General features: G+C 39.2%; 1 protein-coding gene across 1 annotated transcript in view; it reads left to right on the forward strand.

Moving 5' to 3' along the window:
* LOC148776205 (tRNA-uridine aminocarboxypropyltransferase 2-like) overlaps window positions 1–25,272 on the forward strand; it is a 46,328-nt gene that overhangs the window by 9,029 nt on the left and 12,027 nt on the right. The window contains exon 2 of the mRNA XM_088841788.1: window positions 1,677–1,788. Coding sequence (XP_088697914.1) covers window positions 1,677–1,788 — 112 coding nt within the window. The remainder of the gene's footprint in view (window positions 1–1,676; window positions 1,789–25,272) is intronic.

The raw sequence follows: 25,272 nt of genomic DNA on the forward strand, positions 1-25,272 counted from the left end.
AGTTGATAGAAATCTCTAGCCAGATAATGCCAAGAGAAGCTTCTCATAAAGATCAGGATATTTGGGCATAGAAGAAGGAAGGGTACACCATAGTTATAGTTCATTTTCCAGCAAGACAGTTTATTTAAATTCATCAGTTTGCTCCTATAGGTGGATCCAAACACTAAATTAAGTTTAACTTAAGGATCTCTGAAATAAAAGTATGTCATTCAGAGTTGAAAAAGAGCACATTCATAGGGGACTTAACTTTTATCTTCATAAGATTAAAACAGAAATGATCCCCAAATACCTGCTGACTAACTCTTTTTCTCAAGAGAAAAATCCAGATTGGCCAACTGATGGTTGATGGAAGCCAGACTTTCAGGAACTTCACTTTCAGAGAATGTGATGATTCACCTTGGTTTGAGCCCAAACAATGATGATTCTGAAATACTTCCCCACCCCTCAAACCAACCTCCCCAGTACACACACAAAAGGAATAAGTGTGAGAAGGGGATAATGGATTTGAGGTGAGCTAGGCTGGGTGCCATATGGACGGATATGAGAAAATATGAGTTTTACATTTGGGAAAGCAGCAGGAAACACTTCTAATAGTCAAATGAGCTTTGTGCTGGCATCAGGAGATACTTAAAAGTATGTCATCCCTATAGACTGTGAGTTGGATAAGGACTGAAGACCATGGCCATTTTTTCAGCACTTTCTTTCCAGTGCCTACTATAGTGTTTATTATATAACAGAAGCTCGATAAATATATAAAATGTGTATTTTCAAACGGTTCAACTTGATCCTTCCCTTTCCACAATGCAAAATTAAACTTACTAAGTTTTCTTTCTCTTCCAAAACCTTAACAGTTTAGACAAGGTATGATTTGAGGGAAAGTTTCATTTGTTCTGAAACAAATACAACCTCCTTTCCTCTCTTGGACTTAAACATCACTGGGGCTAATGAGTCTGCAGTGCCTTCAGGAACCCACCTGTTCACATATATCACCAGGGCTGTAACTGTGTATTTAGAGATGTATTAATCAGCATGATCTAGACCAGGAAGAGAACAATTAAGCTTTGAGACTCTTCTTGACAGTTCTTTACTCTTTTGATTCCACTTTTCTCCTTGAAGGCCAGTTACTGAGAATAACAGGCTCACATTAAGAAATGGTGACTAACTGGGAAGGTGCTGAGACCGAAATAGCTGTCATTGGCAGATTTTAAAAGGGACTTTGAAATAAAACTCATTTTTTTTTTTTGGCAAGGCAAGAAAAACTTGAACATAAAGTTTTCTCTGTCTTTTGACCTCCTCTCTCCACGCAGTTTTATGTGCCTGCATTATGCATTGACCAAACCTCACCCATCAGCAAAAATACCTGCTTAACAATGAAGAACAACATTATCCTAGCTTCGATAAGACAATTCCTTAAAGGATAATATTGCTTCTTGACTTGTAAAGGGCTGCTGAGATCTGGAGAATGTAAATTGTCAATAATATGCCATTTAATGTGTAGACCTCTGTCTCAAATAACTTATATAATTCTGCCTTGACTTCTAATAGGTAGAACAGTTCTCAGTTTTCTGAGATGCTCATCATGTGTTATAACCCTCAAATTTGGCTCAAAATTTTTTTTTCCGTTTCTTCCTTAGATTGATTAATTTTTGTTGACATATGCTTGGTATCGCTGGCAGGGTATCCGACACTCTGGCCAGAAGACACGTGGAGTCTGCCTGAAATTGGCGCTTGGTATCAGCCTGGGCCCAGTAAGCCCCACCAGCTTTTTGGTACTCCTCAGATGTTCCTGTGAGTTCTTCTGATATTCAAATCTCAATTTTGGGTGATGATCCTAAAATTTTTATTTGAGCTGGTTTTCACTTAATACTTAACAGTCTTAAGGGGCACTGGTGCATTTCCTAGGCAGGAACTAAGGGATCTGGGCAAGAAGCCCAGGGAAACACAGGAGGCCAAACTTATGTTAAATTTGTCTTAAATAAAAGAAAAAATTAGTTGATATATGATCTGAACAAAACTTTTGCTAGTGAAATGGAAGACTGATTTATTTAGATCCAAAGAATAAAGCAAGGAGATCCAACCAGTCCATCCTAAGGAAATCAGTCCTGAGTATTCATTGGAAGGACTGATGCTAAAGCTGAAACTCCAATACTTTGGCCACCTGATGCGAAAAACTGACTCATCTGAAAAGACCCTGATACTGGGAAAGATTGAAGGCGGGAGAAGAAGGGGATGACAGAGGATGAGATGTTTGGATGGTGTCACTGACTCAATGGACATGAGTTTGAGTAAGCTTTGTGAGTTGGTGATGGACAGGGAAGCCTGGCATGCTGCAGTCCATGGGGTCGCAAAGATCTGGACCTGAGTGACTGAACTGAAAGAATAAAGGGACATTTTGCTCCTTCTGGACACAAGGTATTCTCAGGAATAACCTTATGGAATAAGGTTATTTCATAACCTGATAGAAGTGCCTAAGAATTAATCCTCATGACACCCAGTGGTTCTATAAGGGGAAGACCCACTACGACCATTAAGTAAGTACTGCTCAGATGGGGAGGCACAACAGAAGCTGGCTGTCATAGGGAGAAACCTTGGAGAAACTCTTGGAGGACATAAACAGAAACTTGTGTGCAGCAGGACCCAGGAAAAAGGATCAGTGATCCCACAAGAGACTGACCCAGACTTGCCCGTGAGTGTCCAGGAGTCTCCGGCAGAGGTGTGCATCGGGCGTGCGTTGGCAGTGGCCTGCTGCAGAGTTGGAGGCACTGAGTGTAGCAGTGCGTGCATGTGACCTTTTGAAGGAGGTTGCCATTACCTTCATTACCTCCACCATAGTTTGAAAGTGAAAAGTGAAAGTGAAGTCGTTCAGTCATGTCTAGCTCTTTGCGACCTCATGGACTGTAGCTTACCAGGATCCACCATCCATGGGAATTTTCGAGGCAAGATTTCTGGAGTGAGTTGCCATTTCCGTTTCCAGGGGCTCTTCCCAACCCAGGGATGAAACCAGGTCTCCCACATTATAGGCAGATGCTTTACCATCTGAGCCACCAGTGAAGTTTGGCCCCAGGTAAATAACAGGGAGACAACACAGCCCCACCCATCAACAGATAATTGGACTGAAGATTTACTGAGCATGGCCCTGCCCATCAGAACAAGACCCAGTTTCCCCCTCAGTCAGTCTCTCCCATAAGCCTCTTATCCTTCTCCATCAGAGGGCAGACAGACTGAAACCCACAATCACAGAAAACTAACCAATCTGATTACATGGACCACAGCCTTGTCTAACTCATTGAAACTATGAGCCATGGTGGATAGGGCCATCCAAAATGGACGGATCATGGTAGAGTTCTGACAAAATGTGGTCCACTGGAGAAAGGAATGGCAAACCGCTTCAGTATTCTTGCCTTGAGAAGAGTATGAAAAGGCAAAAAGATAGAGCACTGAAAAATGGAACTCCCCAGATTGGTAGGTGCCCAATATACTACTGGAGATCACTCACTGGAGAAATAACACCAGAAATAATGAAGAGAAGGAATCAAAGCAAAAACAAGACCCAGTTGTGGATGTGACCAGTGATGGAAGCAAGGTCTGATCCTGTAAAGAGCAATATTGCATAGGCCCTGGAAAGTTAGGTCCATGAATCAAGGCAAATTGGAAGTGTTCAAAGAGGAGATGGCAAAAGTGAATATCGACATTTTAGGAATCAGAGAACTAAAATGGACTGGAACAGGTGAAGTTAACTCAGATGAACATTATATCTACTACTGTGGGCAAGAATCCCTTAGAAGAAATGGAGTAGCCATCATAGTTAACAGATGAGTCCAAAATGCAGTACTTGGATGCAATCTCAAAAATGAAAGAATGATTTCTATTAGTTTCCAAGACAATCCATTCAATATCAAAGTAATTCAGTCTATGCCCTCACCAGTAATGCTGAAGAAGCTGAAGTTGAACAGTTCTATGAAGACCTACAAGAACTTCTAGAACTAAAACCCCCCAAAAATGTCCTTTTCATTATAGGGGACTGGAATGCAAAAGTAGGAAGTCAAAAAGTACCTGGAGCAACAGGCAAATTTGGCCTTGGAGTAAAGAGTAAAGCAGGGCTAAGGCTAATAGAGTTTTGCCAAGAGAATGCACTGGTCTTAGCAAACACCTTCTTCCAACAACACAAGAGGAGAATCTACACATGGACATCACCAGATGGTCAATACTGAAATCTGATAGATTATATTCTTTGCAGCCAAAGATGGAGAAGCTGTATATAGTGAGCAAAAACAAGACCAGGAACTGACTGTGGCTCAGATCATGAACTCTTTATTATGAAATTCAGACTTAAATTGAAGAAAGTAGGAAAACCACTAGACCATTCTGGTATGACATAAATCAAATCCCTTATGATTATACAGTGGAAGTGACAAATGGATTCAAGGGATTAGATCTGATAGAGTGCCTGAAGAACTATGGATGGATGTTCATGACATTGTCCAGGAGGCAATGATCACAGACCATCTCTGAGAAAAAGAAATGCAAAAAAGGCAAAATGGTTGTCTGAGGAGGCCTTACAAATTTCTGTGAAAAGAGAAGCGAAGGGCAAAGGAGAAAACAAAAGATATACCCATCTGAATGCAGAGTTTCAAAAAATAGCAAGGAGAGATAAGAAAGCCTTCCTCAGCGAAGGAAGCCTTCTTCAATGCAAAGAAATAGAGGAAGACAATAGAATGGGATAGACTAGAGATCTCATCAAGAAAATTAGAGATACCAAGGGTACATTTCATGCACAGATGGACACAATAAAGGACAGAAATGGTATGGACCTAACAGAAGCAGAAGATATTAAGAAGAGGTGGCAAGAATACACAGAAGAACTATACAAAAAAGATCTTCATGACCCAGATAATCACAATGGAGTGATCACTCACCTAGAGACTGACATCCTGAAATTTGAAGTCAAGTGGGCCTTAGGAAGCATCACTAAGAATAAAGCTAGTGGTGGTGATGGAATTCCAGGTGAGCTATTTCAAATCCTAAAAGATGATGCTGTGAAAGTGCTTCACTCAATATACCAGGAAATTTAGAAAACTCAGCAGTGGCCACAGGACTGGAAAAGGTCAGTTTTCATTCCAATCCCAAAGAAAGGCAATGCCAAAGAATGCTCAAACTACCACACAATTACACTCATCTCAACACGCTCAAAGCAAAGTAATGTTCAAAATTCTCCAAGCCAGGCTTCAATAGTGTATGAAATGTGAAATTCCAGAAGTTCAAGCTGGATTTAGAAAAGGCAGAGGGACCAGAGATCAAATTGCCTACATCCGTTGGATCATCGAAAAAGTGAGAGAGAATTCCAGAAAAACATCCACTTTTGCTTTATTGACTATGCCAAAGACTTTGACTGTGTGGATTACAACAAACTGTGGAAAATTCTTAAAGAGATGGGAATACCAGACCACCTGACCTGCCTCTTGAGAAACCTGTATGCAGGTCAGGAAGCAACAGTTACAACTGGACATGGAACAACAGACTGGTTCCAAATCAGGAAATGAGTATGTCAAGGCTGTATATTGTCACCCTGCTTATTTAACTTATATACAGAGTACATCATGCGAAATGCTGGGCTGGAACAAGCACAAGCTGGAAGCAAGATTGCCAGGAGAAATATCAATAACTTCAGATATGTAGATGACACCACCCTTATGGCAGAAAGCTAAGAAGAACTAAAGAGCCTCTTGATGAAAGTGAAAGAGGAGAGTGAAAAAACTGGCTTAAAGCTCAACACTCAGAAAACTTAAGATCAGGGCATCTGGTCCCATCAATTCATGGCAAATAGATGTGGAAACAATGGAAACAGTGACAGACTTTATTTTTTGTGGCTTCAAAATCACTGCACATGGTGACTGTAGCCATGAAATGAAAAGACGCATGTTCCTTGGAAGAAAGTTATGACCAACTTAGACAGCACATTAAAAATCAAAGTCATTACTTTGCCAACAAAGGTCCATCTAGCCAAAGCTGTGGTTTTTCCAGTATGGATGTGAGAGTTGGACTATAAAGAAAGCTAAGTGCTGAAGAATTGATGCTTTGAACTGTGGTGTTGGAGAAGACTCTTGAGAGTCCCTTGGACTGCAAGGAGATCCAGCCAGCCCATCCTAAAGGAGATCAATCCTGGGTGTTCATTGGAAGGACTGTTGAAGGCTCTAAAGACATGTTTGTATTAATCAAACCAACAAACGCAAGTTAACTTTAATACCAGATGTTAACTTAATATTGAATATTTCCCAGATCATGTGATCCTGAAGTTCATTTTGGCAAGTTTTTAATATTTCAGAGTATTTATATAAGTACTTAATTTCCTTTAAGCCAATTAACTAGAGCTCTTTTACAGATTAACTGTGACAATGCCACACATCTCTGCAATATACATACAGATTTGCACAAACATAAACAACCACAGAGCCTCATAGTTCCCATTCCAAGATTTCAGCTCTGAATCAAGTAAAACAATAGAAAACCCATAAGTTCCAAAGGAGATTTAATTCAGGTTAGGTTTCTGGCAGATGGAACAAATCAAAGTCACTTCTTTAGATGGCTAAACCCTTTTTATTAACATTTATGGAAAAGACCTCAAAGACAAAAATCTTAAGTGTCAAGTTCCAAATTGACTACCCACTTTCCTGAAATTTACATTTTAAAAAGATGGAGATAAGGTTTCCTGGAGAAGATCAAGTAGAATGTTTGCATCTCAGAGGCATAAGAAAAGAGAGGCAGGTTCCTCCCAGTAAGATTTTGTTACCTTAAGTCCAGAAAAATATTTTTCCTCAATACTCACAAGCCTCCTAAGATGAGTAGGAGATGTTTGGAGAGTAGTAAAAGAATTGGGCTTTGGATTATCTCTAGAGCCACACCTCTGGTCCTTTAAGACTAGATCTATAAAAACAAGGAGAGTTGTTTTTTTCCTCAAAGAATTGGGTGGCCACCTCAATGATATAAAAGGACTAACATACTCATTCACATATATGGAATATTTTACTTTCCCTCATTAAGCTTAGAGAAGAGAGCCCCTGCCAAAAAGAAAAAAAGAGCTAAGGTCAGTTTAGCCAGACTGGTGGCCTTCCATTTTGGTAATCCAATTACAAACACTTTTGAGTATCCTCCCTGAACTTCAGAAATTGATTCATACAGCCCTCAGTGAGGCCTATGATCTGATCTAAAGAGTTTTGCCTACAGCCTCACGTGGTCCCACTTCTAAAGTGAAAGACACTCAGTTCTGTCCAACTCTTTGCAGCCCCGTAGACTATACAGTCCATAGAATTCTCTAGGACAGAATACTGGAGTGGGTGGCCTTTCCCTTCTTTAGGGGATCTTCCCAATCCAGGGATCAAACCCAGGTCTCCCGCATCTCAGGCGGAATCTTTACTTACTTTACCCACTTCTAAGTTCAGTTTAGTTCAGTCGCTCAGTCGTGTCCGACTCTTTGCAACCCCATGGACTGAAGCACACCAGGCTTCCTGTCCATAACCAACTCCCGGAGCTTACTCAAACTCAAGTCCATCGAGTCAGTGATACCATACAACCATCTCATCCTCTGTCTTCCCCTTCTCCCCCCACATTCAATCTTGCCCAGCATCAGGGTGTTTTCTAATGAGTCAGTTCTTTGCATCAAGTGGCCAAAGTATTGGAGTTTCAGCAGCATCAGTCCTTCCAATGACTATTCAGGACTGATTTCCTTTAGGATGGGCTGGCTGGATCTCCTTGCCTCTAAATGATCTGTATTTGTCATTGAGATCTTTTATTGTCATTGGCTTAAGTGCTGCTGCTGCTGCTGCTGCTTAGTCACTTCAGTCGTGTCCAACTCTGTATGACCCCATAGACGGAAGCCCACCAGGCTCCCCCATCCCTGGGATTCTCCAGGCAAGAACACTGGAGTGGGCTGCCATTTCCTTCTCCAATGTGTGAAAGTGAAGTCGCTCAGTCGTGTCCGACCCTTAGCGACCCCATGGACTGCAGCCTACCAGGATCCTCCATCCATGGGATTTTCTAGGCAAGAGTACTGGAGTGGCTTGCCATTGCCTTCTCCGTTGGCTTAAGTGAATGGGTACTATTTCACAGTGACTTGTGATTCTACTTGATCAAGTCTTCTACAACGTTTTGATATTTTTGATAAACTTCCTAAATATCAAATTCTACATTAAGTTCATTTGACCTCTAGCTAACTTTGAGGTTTTCCAAAGAGTACTTAGAACACCTCAAAATACTTGTATTCTTTCCATCTCAGCTTATTTGGTATGTTAAATTACATGGGAAGAATTATCAAATAAGTGATAGTAAAACTTCTTAGATTGTATGGTATAGTTACAACAGTATGTATTCTATAAATTATATGAACTCCTAGTCCCTGGTATATCGTGGTAAATGGCATCAGTCTAATTTTAGTAATTATTTCACATTATTGTATGTCACAGCAGTAACCAAGTTTCTTTTCGGTCACATTATAATCAGTCTTTAACCTTGACTTTTTAAGTCTTTTGTCATTTATGAAGTTATCATTGTACTCTGATGCTTTTTGCAAAATGCTTCATCTTCAAGAAGATTCATAGGGGCGGTCCTAAGATGGCGGAGGAATAAGACGGGGAGACCACTTTCTCTCCCACAAATTCATCAAAAGAACATTGGAACACTGAGAAAATTCCACAAAACAACTTCTAAATGCTGGCAGAGGACATCAAGCACCCAGAAAGGCAGCCCACTGTCTTCAAAAGAAGGTAGGAAAAAATATAAAAGATAAAAAGAGAGACAAAAGAGGTAGGGATGGAAATCTGTTCCTGGAAGGGAGTCTTAAAAAAGAGAGGTTTCCAAACACCAGGAAACACTCTCATGGGCGGGTCTGTGGCAAGCCTTGGAATCTCATAGGGCAACATAACCGGGAAGAAAAATAATAAACCCACAGATTACATGCCTAATGGCAACTCCCAGCGGAGAAGCAGCGCAGAGGCTCACATTTGCCACTAGCAAGTGGGGACTGGACAGGGAGGCGCAGGGTGCATTGCTTAGGGCAAGGACAGGGCCTGAATGCCCCGAGGGCAATCTGAGAGAACTAACTTGAGATAGCAACCCAGACTGTGGGATAGCTATCCCACAAAAAAGCTAAAAGCCCTAACCTAAGACACCCCTAGGCCCACTCACAGAACAAAGGACTGAGCAGAGCTAGCTGGCTGCGGACCAGCCCATCCCCCATGGGAGACAGGCAGGCAGGGGCAGCCAGAGCTGGACGGGGGCAATCGCAGCCTCAGAGAGGCATCCATTACCAAACTGCAAGCAGGCTTTGTTGCTAACCAAGACTTCTTGGTATTCTGGACGGTCAATATTCGCCAGGAGGGTTGCAGCCAGAGATCAGCTCCCCAGAAGAGACACACAGCATGCGTGCTCACTGTACACCCAGAAAACCGAGTGGCTGGGACAGGGGAGGGGATAAGACGCAGCCTCCAACTGAGGGCAACTGCACTCGCCCCCTGGTCACCTGAGCTGCTCGGACCTGGGAAAGGCACAAAATGCAGGCCCAACCAAGTCTGCACCTTTGCGGAGTACCCAAAAACCTGAACCTGAGAGGCTTAGACCTGGGAAGTGCATGCAACCTAGGGCCCACCTCAGACAGTTCCCGGCAGAGCAACCTAGAGTCTGAGTAGTGCAGACTGGGAAAGCACAGAGGCCGTGAGCAGGGGCAAACCCAGTGTGGCCGAGATACTGTGAGCACTCCCCTAAAACGCCAGTGATATTTGTTTTCAGCGTTCCTCCCTCCCCACAGCACTACTGAACAAGTCTAAAAAAGTGACCACCACCGCCCCCTTGTGTCAGGGCGGAAATTAGAAACTGAAGAGACCAGCAAACACAAGAAGCTAAAATAAACAGAGGGAACTGCTTTGGAAGTGACAGGTGCAACAGATTAAAACCCTGTAGTAAGCACCGACTACATAGGAAGGGGCCTATAGACCTTGAGAAGTATAAACCAGATCAAAGAACAATCTGAAAATGAACCGACCCCACACAGTCCGCAACAGCTCCAGAGAAAGCCCTATTATATTTTTTACTATTATCTTTTTTTTTAATTTTTAAAAATTTATTTTTATTTTTTTAAATCTTAAATGATACAATAGACCAGTTAGACCTAATTGATATCTATAGGACATTTCACCAAAAAACAATGAATTTCACCTTTTTCTCAAGTGAACAGGGAAACTTCTCCAGGATAGATCACATCCTGGGCCATAAGTCTAGCCTTGGTAAATGCAAAAAAATTGAAATCATTCCAAGCATCTTTTCTGACCACAATGCAGTAACATTAGATGTCAATTATGGAGAAAAAAATACTAAAATTTCCAACATATGGAGGCTGAACAACACACTGCTGAAAACCAACAAATCACAGAAGAAATCAAAATATGCGTAGAAACGAATAAAAATGAAAACACAACAACCCAAAACCTATGGGACATTGTAAAAGCAGTGCTAAGGAGAAGGTTCTTAGCAATATAGGCTTACCTCAAGAAACAAGAAAAAAAGTCAACTAAATAACCTAACTCCACATCTAAAGCAACTAGAAAAGGAATAAATGAAGAACCCCAGGGTTAGTAGAAGGAAAGAAATCTTAAAAATTAGGGCAGAAATAAATGCAAAAGAAACAAAAGAGACCATAGCAAAAATCAAAAAAGCCATAAGCTGATTCTTTGAGAAGATAAATAAAATTGACAATTAGCCAGACTCATCAAGAAACAAAGGGGAAAGAATCAAATCAACAAAATTAGAAATGAAAATGGAGAGATCACGACAGACAACACGGAAATACAAAGGATCATAAGAGACTGCTATCAGCAATTATATGGCAATAAAATGGATAACTTGAAAGAAATGGACAAATTCTTAGAAAAGTACAACTTTTCAAAACTGAATCAGGAAGAAACAGAATATCTTAACAACCCATCACAAGCACGGAAATTGAAACTGTAATCAGAAATCTTCCAACAAACAAAAGTCCAGGACCAGATGGCTTCACAGCTGAATTCTACCAAAAATTTAGAAAAGAGCTAACACCAATCCTACTCAAACTCTTCCAGAAAACTGCAGAGGAAGGTAAACTTCCAAACTCATTCTATGAGGCCACCATCACCCTAATCCCAAAGCCTGACAAAGATGCCACAAAAAAAGAAAATTACAGGCCAATATCACTGCTGAACATAGATGCAAAAATCCTTAACAAAATTCTAGCAAACAGAATCCAACAACATATTAAAAAGATCATACATCATGACCAAGTGGACTTTATCCCAGGGATGCAAGGATTCTTCAGTATCCACAAATCAATCAATGTAATACACCACATTAACAAATTGAAAAATAAAAATCATATGATTATCACAATAGATGCAGAGAAAGCCTTTGACAAAATTCAACATCCATTTATGATAAAAACCCTCCAGAAAGCAGGAATAGAAAGAACATACCTCAACATAATAAAAGCTATATATGAAAAACCCACTCAAACATTATCCTCAATGGTGAATAATTGAAAGCATTCCCCCTAAAGTCAAGAATAAGACAAGGTTGCCCACTCTCACCACTACTATTCAGCATAGTTTTGAAAGTTTTGACCATAGCAATCAGAGCAGAAAAATAAATAAAAGGAATCCAGATTGGAAAAGAAGAAGTAAAACTCTCACTGTTTGCAGATGACATGATCTTCTACATAGAAAATCCTAAAGACTCCACCAGAAAATTACTAGAGCTAATCAATGAATATAGTAAAGTTGCAGGATATAAAATCAACACACACAAATCCCTTGCATTCCTATACACTAACAATGAGAAAACAGAAAAAGAAATAAGGAAACAATTTCATTCACCATTGCAATGAAAAGACTAAAATACTTAGGAATATATTTACCTAAAGAAACGACCTATATATAGAAAATTATAAAACACTGGTGAAAGAAATCAAAGAGGATACAAATAAATGGAGAAATATACCGTGTTCATGGATTAGAAGAAACAATATAGTGAAAATGAGTATACTACCCAAAGCAATCTAGATTCAATGCAATCCCTATCAAGCTACAAACGGTATTTTTCATAGAACTAGAACAAATAATTTCACAATTTGTATGGAAATACAAAAAAACCTCGAATAGCCAAAGCAATCTTGAGAAAGACGAATGGAACTGGGGGAATCAACCTGCCGGACTTCAGGCTCTACTACAAAGCCATAGTCATCAAGACAGTATGGTACTGGCACAAAGACAGAAATATAGATCAATGGAACAAAATAGAAAGCCCAGAGATAAATCCATGCACCTATGGACACCTTATCTTCAAAAAAGGAGGTAAGAATATACAATGGAGAAAAGACAATCTCTTTAACAAGTGGTGCTGGGAAAGCTGGTCAACCACTTGTAAAAGTATGAAACTAGAACACTTTCTAATACCATACACAAAAATAAACTCAAAATGGATTAAAGATCTAAACGTAAGACCAGAAACTGTAAAACTCCTAGAGGAAAACATAGGCAACACACTCTCTGACATAAATCACAGCAGCGTCCTCTATGACCCACCTCCCAGAATATTGGAAATATGTTTCTGAGGTTTATCACAGTAATCTAATTTTGGATGAAGATCAGATGTGCCATGACCTGCAACCAAGAGATAATGCATTCTGGAAGAGGCATCAGGTAAAGAAAATTGAGAGGGAACATATCAGCCTCTCCTGAATGAACCACAATTCCTATTTCTGACTTCAACTAAGACCAGAACTTTCAGACAACCATATCTAAACTAGACAGGTGACCCAAGATGTCTTAGCAGGCCTGCATACTGATTATTTTGACAATTTCTCACATTTTTGTGTATAAGCTAAATGGATTTCTTGGGCTCAATCATATGAAAGTTTCAAAAATCAGTCTAATTGCTGGGTTTGTGGCCAATCACCTATGTCCAGTTGCCTTGGTGGATTTTTCCTCTCTAAGACTCTACCTGGATGGTCCTTAGATATTTTATTTTAAAAGAAAAATCCTTTAACATTATGCAAGCTAATGTTACCACCAGTATCACTAAAAGTGATCCTGGCCAATTGATGATGCTTGTTTTGAACCTGGCCATAAATACTCCTTTTCATTAGATTTTGAATATTACATAGCTCCTGACCAGATCCAGTGGATTTATGGAACAAGTCTGTGACCCTAGCCCTTCCCAGGTTGATGAGTAAGATATGTAATTGGTTTCTCTTGGGCTCAAGGTCACCTTAGGGTAATCTGTAATGTGAGCACTCCTATCAGTTTTCCAATGGTATGACAGTTTGGCCACACAATTTGTTAACTCATGACCAATGAAGTGTCAAATTTCTGCTCTGAAAAATCCACTTCCCAGTTTAGGAGAAGTACTAGAAAAATGGTTTTGTTCAGAAGAATTTGGCTTAATCTTTAATGACGATGATGTTGCCCCTACTATCAATTTAATTAGTTTGTAGAACATACATATACATACATACAAATATATATATATATATTTGCCTTTCACAGTTTCATCTGCTTGTACTAAGATAATGAATGTCTAAACAACCTGAAACTAAAGATCATATCTATAATTCACTGTAGAATAATGGGCATACCCAATGCACATGCTAGGAGAACTGGCTTAAAAGTCCTTTATTCGACAAACTAGAATTGGTTGTCAATCCTTGCTGAACATTCTGCTAGTATAACCTCCCCCCACCCAAAAAAAAGAGAGAACCAGGCAACTGAGGCCTAGCATTGAGGATCATGACAGACCCCAGCACTGGTAAGCAGCCACCCTGGCTTCAAGGGCCAAATATTCAATCACTTAATGCTTTCTATTGAATGATTAATGATCAACAAGGGGAAACTGTGAAATAAAATTCATATTTGATGGCAAGAAATATTTAAATGTTTCTTTGCCTTTTGGCCTCCTCTCTCCTCACTACTATGTTCTGTGTATCTGCACTGTGCATTGACCAAACCTCCCCCATCAGCACACATGCCTGCTCAACCAGAAAGAGCAACCTTCTCCTAGCACCAGCAAGACAATTCCTTAAGAGACAGCTTTCCTTTTTGACTTTATGAGGGGCTTCTTAGATCTGAAGTATGTAAACTGTTAATAATACGACACTTAACATACAGCCCTCTGTCTCAAAAAGCTTATGTAACTATTTGACTTCTAACAGGCCAAACAGTTCTCAGAGCTTTCTGAGATGTTTTTCCAGGGTTATAATCCTCAAATTTGGCTCAAGTAAAGCTTTCCACTTCGTAGATCAACTGATTTTTTGTCAACAGGATCTATACCTTCCAGGTAGTTGTATCTATTTCTATGGCCATAGGTGGTCTGAACTTGTATATGTGATGATGGTGGATGACCTAAATGTTTTCATTTATACCATGACAGTAATAGAGAGTAAAAAGGGAACTAACATATATCCAGTACCTCCTATGTGCAAAGCACAATCTTAGGCACTTTAAACAGATTTTAAAAAGATTAATCTACTCTATGGCTTTTTAAAAATTGACAAACATTTTGTGAGTAAAGAAATTGAGACTTATAAAAGTTAAGTGAGGAGTCCAGGATCATAGAGCAAATCAACTGGTAGACACAGAATTCATATTCAGGCCTATGTGAATCTTTTGTCTCTATGATACTGTCACTATTTATTAGATAACATCTACTAAATGGCAGGATAGAGTACAAGGCACTCATAACTGTCAATTTTAAATACATCTCAACTTACTTATAAATCGATTAGCTCTATTTTTTCTAATTCAAATGCCATTTTTAAGACACTATGGGTAACAGTTTGAAAAACTGTATCATGTTATTTTTTTTAACATATCACAAGTATTAAATTTGTAACTTTTTAACCTGGAATTTATGAAAATCATTTTTCTTAAACGCTGATGTATTTATACCAAATTCTTCACCACGGTGGGTGGTGTAATTTATGAATTTCAGGGCACATTTTGACATACTTTATCTGTGCAAATATGCTCTGGATATAGACAGATAGACAGATAGTTGTACAATTCCAATTAAAATGATATGGTTAGCCCTTCCTGCATAAAATTAATGTAATTTTATATGTAACATGCATCTTCAAAGTCTCCCTGAAATTCACTTATGCATTTAAATTTTACATATAGTGGACTTGATAGAAGCAAGTCATAAGTAATATTCTGAAGCAAGTTTGCCAATAGAACAATTATGTTATTGTGGAAAATGATTATATTTTATGTATTATAGCAAAAATGTAATTGTCATAAACATAAAACAGAGCTGTCCCTAACCAACAGATTTTCTTCTCAGTATGTGAGAAGAAAATTTAACTTTCTTCAGAATGCTATTTGTGGATATTTTTCTCATACTTATAAATGAACATTTTAAAGTGCAAAAACTATAATGGACTGCTATAGATTGAACTGTGCTCTCCCAATTCATAAGGTGAAATCCTAGTCCCTGGTGTGACTATATTTGGAGATAAGGCCTGCTGCTGCTGCTGCTGCTAGGTCACTTCAGTCGTGTCCGACTCTGTGCGACCACACAGACGGCAGGCCACCAGGCTCCCCTGTCCCTGGGATTCTCCAGGCAAGAACACTGGAGTGCGTTGCCATTTCCTTCTCCAATGCATGAAGTCGCTCAGTCGTGTCTGACTAGTAGCGACCCCATGGACTGCAGCCTACCAGGCTCCTCTGTCCATGGGATTTTCTAGGCAAGAGTCCTGCAGTGGCTTGCCATTGCCTTCTCCGACTTAACTGCTAGTGGTGCCTAACCTGAAAGTCATTATTGTTTTTAGAATTTGTAAACATATGAAAACATAAAAAAGTAATTACCTAATTTTTGTGCTACAAGGATAGAAACCACATGAAATGGTGTGCAGAACTGACAATATTGCTGGAACCCAGTTGAGTATACTGCAGATAAGAGAGTCTTTGTAATCAATTTCCCAGCTCTTATAAAAAATATTAATTTTATGTCAATATATATGATGGGTCCCCAAAATGCAAGAGCATATGTTGGACAAAGAGGAAAGTTAATAATCATCAGTCTTGGGCTGCAACTTATTTACCAGCAATCTATATTAAGTTGTTCCTTTGTAAAGCTTCTTAAATAATATAACAGCGTGCAGCACCCCCAAGGATGGGAGAAGTTTTTACAACTCTAAGTGTGTTGATATATTTAGGTAATTATCAAATATTGGTGACTGTGCATTTGATGTATAATATATGACAATGTGAGAGTATTCTTTTTTATTTAGGTAGTTCTGAGAACAACTCATAAACAGCTTCTCCCAAGTCTCTCCTTTATTATCATCCATCTTGCTTAGCTACTTTGATTTGACATTAGCTACATCTTAATGCCAGGGACTGCATGGATAATTCTGCATTGATATTGCTAATTTCTACAGTGTAACCACAATGTTTGACATGATATAGTCAGGCATATTTTCTGTGTTCTCTCATAAAACCTTAGTGGATATAGGTTTGGTTTTTTTTCTTAATGTGGTTAGTTTTAATCCATCAAAGGTAAGACAAGATAGGTGAAGTCTAAGTCATTAAATTGAGGGACAGAGTCTCCTAAAGAAACAAAACAGAACACTCAAGTTAGAAAAATAAGGCAACATTCTCATTCATCAACAAATATTAAGAGCCAATATGTGCCAGCAACTGAGCTTTCTGTATTCAGTTCAGTCTATAAGAACTGCACACCTGATCCACTACAGACACTGTTAGTAAATATTATCTAAAATAAAAGTGCTCAAAATTTCACAGGTTGCTTTGAAAGCTAGCAAATGCTTAATAAATGTTGGATATCCTTATTTGGAAAATTATTAAAATGAAAATCAAGTTTGTATGAAGTTTGTCATAGGTGGTTATAAATATGTATAGCATATATATAATGCAAATACAACAGTTTCCAATAAATATAGAGAGTTGTGATGAATCATGTTTCTATCAAATTAAGGGTTAACAGGTACTTTTGTATATCATTATAATAATATTATGTAGTACCCAATAGTATGCTAAGTATTATCAATAATAATTGTATGACTCTTCTTCCTCTAAATTAATATAGTAAAATGTGTTTTGCATGAAGAAATTCACAATATGAGTAGAGAAAATGCTGCTGCTGCTGCTAAGTCACTTCAGTTGTATCTGACTCTCTGCGACCCCATAGATGGCAGCCCATCAGGCTCACTCATCCCTGGGATTCTCCAGGCAAGAACAATGGAGTGGGTTGCCATTTTATTCTCCAATGCATGAAAGTGAAACGTGAAAGTGAAGTCAGTCGCTCAGTCGTATGAAAACTGTTCATTGTATTAAAGTGTGTGTGCTGAAAGCCAACATTTCTGTAGAAATTGAGAAAAGGAATCATTCAATATGGGTAGGAGTAACAGAGAAATCTTCATTAGGCCATAAGAAGTCAGGATCGAATGTACAGAGTGTGAGGACAGTGTGAAAAGTGAAAGTCGCTCAGTGGTTTCCAACTCTTTGTGACCGCATGGATTATACAGTCCATGGAATTCTCTAGGCCAGAATACTGGAGTGGGAAACCTTAACCTTCTCCAGGGGATCTTCCCAACCCAGGGATCGGACCCAGGTCTCCTGCATTGCAGGAAGATTCTTTACCAGCTGAGCCACAAGCCACAAGTCGAGGATAGAGTAGTTCAAGGAAACCAGTAAGACTTTGAAAGGTCAGTGTAAAAGTGTTATGACTGATGGTTTGAAAGAAGAAAGTACCAAACCAAGTTCCCATAAGATTTAATAAGGACAGGGTATTAAGAGGTAAAGACCATTATATGTAAAATACGGTACAAGGATATATTGTACAGGATAGGAATATAGCCATATTCCTATGAAGTATAACATAGTACTTGCTGAAAAGTGGTGAGACTGAACATCCTTGTCTTGTTCCTGATCTTAGAGGAAAAGCTTTGAAATTTTCACAATTGAGTATGATGTTCGTATGGATTTGTCACATATGGCCTTTATTTTGTACAGACTTTTGTAATTTACAGATGTCTATTGCTTTACCCTGATGCTTTTATAAGTGTGCTTCATCTTCAGTGAGATTCATAATTCTTGAAATGTCCAAGTCATTTCTAAGTACATCAGACTGAAGGGACTAATGAGGAAGATTATATAAATTTATGCTTTTTTCCTTAAACCATTGTTTACTTTTTAATGTTTTAAATTGGTAGAAAAGGCAGAGGCACCAGAGATCAAATTGCCAACATCTGCTGGATCATGGAGAAAGCAAGAGAGTTCCAGAAAAATATCTATTTCTGCTTTATTGACTATGCCAAAGCCTTTGACTGTGTGGATCACAATAAACTGTGGAAAATTCTGAAAGAGATGGGAATACCAGACCACCTGACCTGCCTCTTGAGGAACCTGTATGCAGGTCAAAAAGCAACAGTTAGAACTGGACATGGAACAACAGACTGGTTCCAAATAGGAAAAGGAGTGTGTCAAGGTTGTATACTGTCACCCCACTTATTTAACTTCTATGCAGAGTACATCATGAGGAACGCTGGGCTGGAAGAAGCACAAGCTGCAATCAAGATTGCCAGGAGAAATAACAATAACCTCAGATATGCAGATGACACCACCCTTATGGCAGAAAGTGAAGAGGAACTCAAAAGCTTCTAGATGAAAGTGAAAGAGGAGAGTGAAAAGGTTGGCTTGAAGCTCAACATTCAGAAAACAAAGATCATGGCACCTGGTCCCATCACTTCATGGGAAATAGATGGGGAAACAGAGGAAACAGTGTCAGACTTTATTTTTTTGGGCTCCAAAATCACTGTGGATGCTGATTGCAGCCATGAAATTAAAAGACACTTCTCCTTGGAAGGAAAGTTATGACCAACCTACATAGCATATTAAAAAGCAGAGATATTACTTTGCCAACCAAGGTCCGTCTAGGCAAGGCAATGGTTTTTCCCATGGTCATGTATGGATGTGAGAGTTGGACTGTGAAGAAAGCTGATCGCCGAAAAATTGATGCTTTGAACTGTGGTGTAGGAGAAGACTCTTGGGAGTCCCTTGGACTGCAAGGAGATCCAACCAGTCCATTCTAGAGGAGATCAATCCTGGGTGTTCATTGGAAGGACTGATGCTAAAGCTGAAACTCTAATACTTTGGCCACCTCATGCGATGAGTTGACTCACTGGAAAAGACTCTGATGCTGGGAAGGATTGGGGGCGGGAGGAGAAGGGGATGACAGAGGATGAGATGGCTGGATGGCATCACCGACTCGATGGACATAAGTTTGAGTGAACTCCGGGAGTTGGTGATGGACAGGGAGTCCTGGCGTGCTGTGATTCATGGGGTCGCAAAGAGTAGGACACAACTGAGTGACTGAACTGAACTGAACTGAATGCCTTGTGGGCCGCTCAGAAAGCTTATCTGAACACCCATTGATCATGTCCATGGGATTTCCCAGGCAAGAAAGAATACTGGAGTGGGTTGCCATTTCCTTTGACAGGGATCTTTGTGACCCAAGAACTGAACCTGTGTCTCCTGCATTGCAGGCAGATTCTTTAGCACTGAGCCCCCTGAGAAGCCCATTGAGATCATCAGAAATTCAAACTGCAAAAGGTGCTTCAACCCCAACATCTATATATCTTTTCATGTCTACTGACTGACTGTAGGACTCAGTCTGGGTTTCAGTTTGCTCCAACCTTTGCTTTCCTTTAGTTTTCATAGAAATCCTTATTACATACCTGACTGCCCATACCAAGGACAAGGTCAAGGTGAGGCAACCTTAGAAGGGTGTGTACCAAGGCTGAGACCAAAGTCTGTAGTGATACTCGGAAGAAAGTTCGAAATTTCCATTGAGATCACTGGCCTTACCAACCTGGTATTTTAACAACTAACAAATCTTGGATGATCTCCATTAAATATATCAACTCTAAAATAGCTTTTAAGGTGATTACATCATTTCAAATTCCAAGATTTAAATAGAAAAATAATTTTATACATCTCAGACTAGTGGCTTTTCAAGCTAAAACTTAGACTCAGTCATCTAATTGTGGCTAATATAGTGCCTGACATATAGAGGTATATTGAATACATTTATTACCTTCCAGAGAGAAATACTTAAAAGCATTCAGCTCTTGTTTTTGTTGACTTACCTGTGAGGAGTTTTTCTCTTTCTCCTCTACTTCCGTAACTTTATCTTTTCCTCACACTTGCATACAGATTTAGATACGGCATGAAAGAACTAACTGACTTCAACCATGAGAAATACAGAAGCAGAGTAGAGAACAACACACAGAAATATGAATGTTATATGGATTAGAAATTATGTATGATTCCAAAATTAATGGTTATGTCTGTTCAGAGATATGATGACACAAGGAAGATCGCAGCAGAAAGTAGAGGCAAGGTGCATGGAATCCCACCAACTAATCAGAATGCCTCTGGAATAGCATGTGCCAAATAATTTACTTTCTGGGTTAATAGTAATTAAATTTGTAGATTTTTTAAAGAATTCATGTTATTTATTTGATCCTCACAACTCCTCAGGAAGGCAAGCCCAGTGCTATTATCCCAAGAACACAAACGACAAAACTAAGGCCTAAGAGAAGCTGGAGAGAAGGGGCATATGGAGGCTACTCTGAGGGATCCCTTGGAGCACACTACAGCCAGGGAGAAAAGGAGTCTGGGTCACTCCAAAAACTCAAGCGGGAGTGGTTAGCAGAGAATAAATAACCACGTTGCAAGGATGCGATTTGTGGTGATAGCACAAAGTGACTTGAGATCAAGCCCTGAGACTTTGGAGTGGGAGCACTGGCTCCAAGACCCTAGACCAGAGAATTACCCTAGGGAGTATGTAATAGTGAGAATTCACACTAAGGAAGCCACTTGAATACACAACCCAGCATATAGCACCACCAGTAGCACTCTGTGCAGGATGCCTCATCTAAACAAAACAAAAATACAAACCAAATCATCAGCATACAGGATTACCACCTCACTCAGCCTTGATCATCAGGGGAAACACAAACAAACAAAAAAACACAGCACAAATCCCACTATACAAAATTATACAAACCACTGGACCAACCTTAGGAGGGCAGAAACCAAAAGGAAGAAATAATTCAACCTGGAAACCTGGGAAAGGGAGACCTCAAACACAATAAGTTAAAAGAAAATAATGAAAAGGCAGAGAAATACTACACAAAGGAAGGAACAAACTAGAAACACAGAAGTCCAAACAAATGTAGAGGAAATAGGCAAACTACTGGAAAAAGAATTCAGAATAATGATAGTAAAGATGATAAAAAACCTTGAAAACAGAATGGAGAAAATGCAAGAATCAATTAATAAAGAACTAGAAGAATTAAAGAATAAACATACAGAGACAAACAACACAATTACTGAAATTAAAAATACTCTAGAAGGAATCAATGGAAGAATAACTGAAGCAGAAGAACAAATCAGTGAGCTGGAAAATAAAATGGTGGAAATAACTTCTGAAGAACAGAATAAAGTAAAAAGAATGAAAGGAATTGAGGTTAGTCTCCAAGACCTCTGGGACAATATCAAATGCACCAACATTTGAATTATAGGGGTCATAGAAGAAGCAGAGAAAAATAAAGGGTATGAGAAAATTTTTGAAGGGGTTATAGTTGAAAATTTCCCCAACATGGAAAAAGAAATAGTCAATCAAGTCCAAGAGGCACAAAGAGTCCCATACAGGATAAACCCAAGTAGAAACACGCCAAGACACATACAAATCAAACTAACAAAGACTAAACACAAAGAAAGAATATTAAAAGCAGCAAGGGAGAAGCAACAAGTAACATACATGTGAGAAACCCCATGTGCTTTAACAACTAATCTTTCAGTAGAAACTCTGCAGGCCAGAAGGGAATGGCAGAATGTATCTAAAGTACTGAAAGGGAAAAATCTACAGCTAAGATTACTGTACCCAGCAAGGATCTCATTCAAAATTGATGGAGAAATCAAAAGCTTTTCAGACAAGCAAAAGTGAAGAGAATGCAGTACCACCAAACCAGCTTTACAACAAATTTTAAACACTACCCTTATGGCAGAAAGTGAAGAGGAACTCAAAAGCCTCTTGATGAAAGTGAAAGAGGAGAGTGAAAAGGTTGGCTTGAAGCTCAACATTCAGAAAACAAAGATCATGGTATCTGGTCCCATCACTTCATGGGAAATAGATGGAAAAACAGTGGAAACAGTGTCAGACTTTATTTTTGGGGGGCTCCAAAATCACTGCAGATGCTGATTGCAGCCATGAAATTAAAAGACGCTTACTGCTTGGAAGGAAAGTTATGACCAACCTTGATAGTATATTAAAAAGCAGAGACATTACTTTGCCAACCAAGGTCCGTCTAGTCAAGGCAATGGTTTTTCCCATGGTCATGTATGGATGTGAGAGTTGGACTGTGAAGAAAGCTGATCGCCAAAGAATTGATGCTTTTGAACTGTGGTATTAGAGAAGACTATTGAGAGTCCCTTGGACTGCAAGGAGATCCAACCAGTCCATTCTAAAGGAGATCAATCCTGGGTGTTCATTGGAAGGACTGATGCTAAAGCTGAAACTCCAATACTTTGGCCACCTCATGCGACAAATTGACTCACTGGAAAAGACTCTGATGTTGGGAAAGGTTGGGGGCGGGAGGAGAAGGGGACGACAGAGAATGAGATGGCTGGATGGCATCACCGACTCGATGGACATGAGTTTGAGTGAACTCCGGGAGTTGGTGATGGACAGGGAGGCCTGGCGTGCTGTGATTCATGGGGTCGCGGAGAGTCGGACACGACTGAGCGACTGAACTGACTGAACTGATATAGTCAAGAAATGTAAGAGAAGAAAAAGATTTACAAAATCAGCCCCAAACAATTTATAAAATGGCGATAGGAACATATACATCAATACTTACTTTAAATATAAACAGATTAAATGCTCCAACCAAAAGACACAGACTGGCTCAAAGGAACAAAGACAAGACTCATATACATGCTGTCTACCTGAAACCTACTTCAGACCCGAAGACACATGTAGACTGAGAGGATGGAAAAATTTATTCCATGTAAATGGGAAGCAAAAGAAAGTTGGAGTGGCATTCCTCATATCAGACAAAATAGACCTTAAAATAAAGAATATTACAAGAGATAAGGAAGGACACTGCATAATGGTCAAAGGATCAATCACAAGAGGAAGACATAACAATGGTAAGTATCAATGAACCCAACATAGGAGCACCTCAATATGTAAGACAAACACTGCAGCAAACATAAAAGGAGAAATTGACAGTAACACATTAATAGTAGGACTTTAACACCCCACTCACACCAATGGACAGATCATCAAAACAGAAAATTAATAAGGAAACACAAGTCTTAAATGATACATTAGATGAGATGGATCTCATTGATATCTTCAGGACATTCCATCCAAATGCAGAATACACCTTCTTCTCAAGTGCACATGGAACATTCTCCAGGATACACCACATCTTAGGTCACAAATCAAATTTCAGAAAATTTAAGAAAACTGAAATCATATCAAGCATCTTTTCTGACCACAACACTATGAGACTAGATATAAATTACAAGAAAAAAAAACTAAAAAACACAAATGCATGGAGATTAAACAACACGTTTCTAAATACCAACAGGTTACTGAAGAAATCAAAAGGTAAATAAAAAAATTTCTAGAAACAAGTGACAGTGAAAACACAACTCAAAACCTATGGGATGCAGTGAAAGCTGTTGTAAGAGGGAAGCTTACAGCAATACAATCCTACCTCAAGAAACAAGAAAAACATCAAATAGACAACCTAACTTTACAGCTAAAACAACTGGAAAAAGAAGAACCAAAAAAAACCCAAAATTAGTAGAAGGAAAGAAATCATAAAGCTCCGAGCAGAAATAAATGAAAAAGAAAAAAAAAGAAACAGTAGTCAAGATTAATAAAACTACATGCTGGTTCTTTGAGAAGAAAGACAAAATTAACAAACCTTTGACTAAACTCGTCAAGAAAAAAAGAAGAATCAAATCAACAAAAGTAGAAATGAAAAAGGAGAGGTTACAACAGACAATGCAGAAATACAAAGATTATAGGAGACTATTCAGTTCAGTTCAGTTGCTCAGCTGGGTCTGGCTCTTTGCAACCCCATGGACTGCAGTCTGCCATGCTTTTCTGTCCATCACCAACTCCTGGAGCTTATTCAAACTCATGTCCATTGAGTTGGTGATGCCATCCAACCATCTTATCCTCTGTCATCCCCTTCTCCTCCCACCTTCAATCTTTCCCAGCATCAGGGTCTTATCAAATGAGTCAGTTCTTCACATCAGGTGGTCAAAGTTTTGGAGCTTCAGCTTCAAGAACAGTCCCTCCAATGAATATTCAGGACTGATTTCCTTTAGGATGGACTGGTTGAATCTCCTTGCTGTCAAAGGAACTCTCAAGAGTCTTCTCCAACATAACAGTTCAAAAGCAGCAATTCTCCAGCGCTCAGCTTTCTTTATAGTCCAACTCTGATATCTATACATGACTACCGGGAAAACCATAGCTTTGACAAGATGGACCTTTGTTGGCAAAGTATTGTCTCTGCTTTTTAATATGTTGTCTAGTTTGGTCAAAGCTTTTCTTCCAAGGAGCAAGAGTCTTTTAATTTCATGGCTGCAGTCAACATCTGCAGTGATTTTGGAGCCCTCCAAAATAAAGTCTGTCACTGTATCCAATGTTTCTCCATCTATTTGCCATGGAGTGATGGGACCAGATGCCATGATCTTAGTTTTCTGAATGTTTAGTTTTAATAAAAGACATAATAAGAGACTATTATGAACAACTATATGGCAATAAAATGGATAACCTGGAAGAACAGACAGATTCTTAGAAAAGTTCAATCTTCCAAGACTGAACCAGAAAGAAATAGAAATTATGAACAACCCAATTATAAGCACTGAAATTGAAGCTGTGATAAAAAAACTCCCAAAAAACAAAAGCCCAGGACCAGATGGTTTCACAGGAGAAATCTATCAAACATTTAAAGAAGAGCTAATGCCTATCCTTCTAAAACTCTTTCAAAAAATTGCAGCAGAAGGAACTCATTCTACAAGGCCACCATCACCCTGATACCAAAAGCAGACAAAGACAACACAAAAAAAGAAAACTACAGGCCAATATCACTGATGAACACAGATGCAAAAATCCTCAACAAAACTTTCGCAAATAGAATTCAGCAACACA

This window comes from Moschus berezovskii, chromosome 11 (assembly GCF_049115385.1).
Source record: "Moschus berezovskii isolate FMDL1 chromosome 11, NW_MosBer_1.0, whole genome shotgun sequence".
Classification (NCBI taxonomy): domain Eukaryota; kingdom Metazoa; phylum Chordata; class Mammalia; order Artiodactyla; family Moschidae; genus Moschus; species Moschus berezovskii.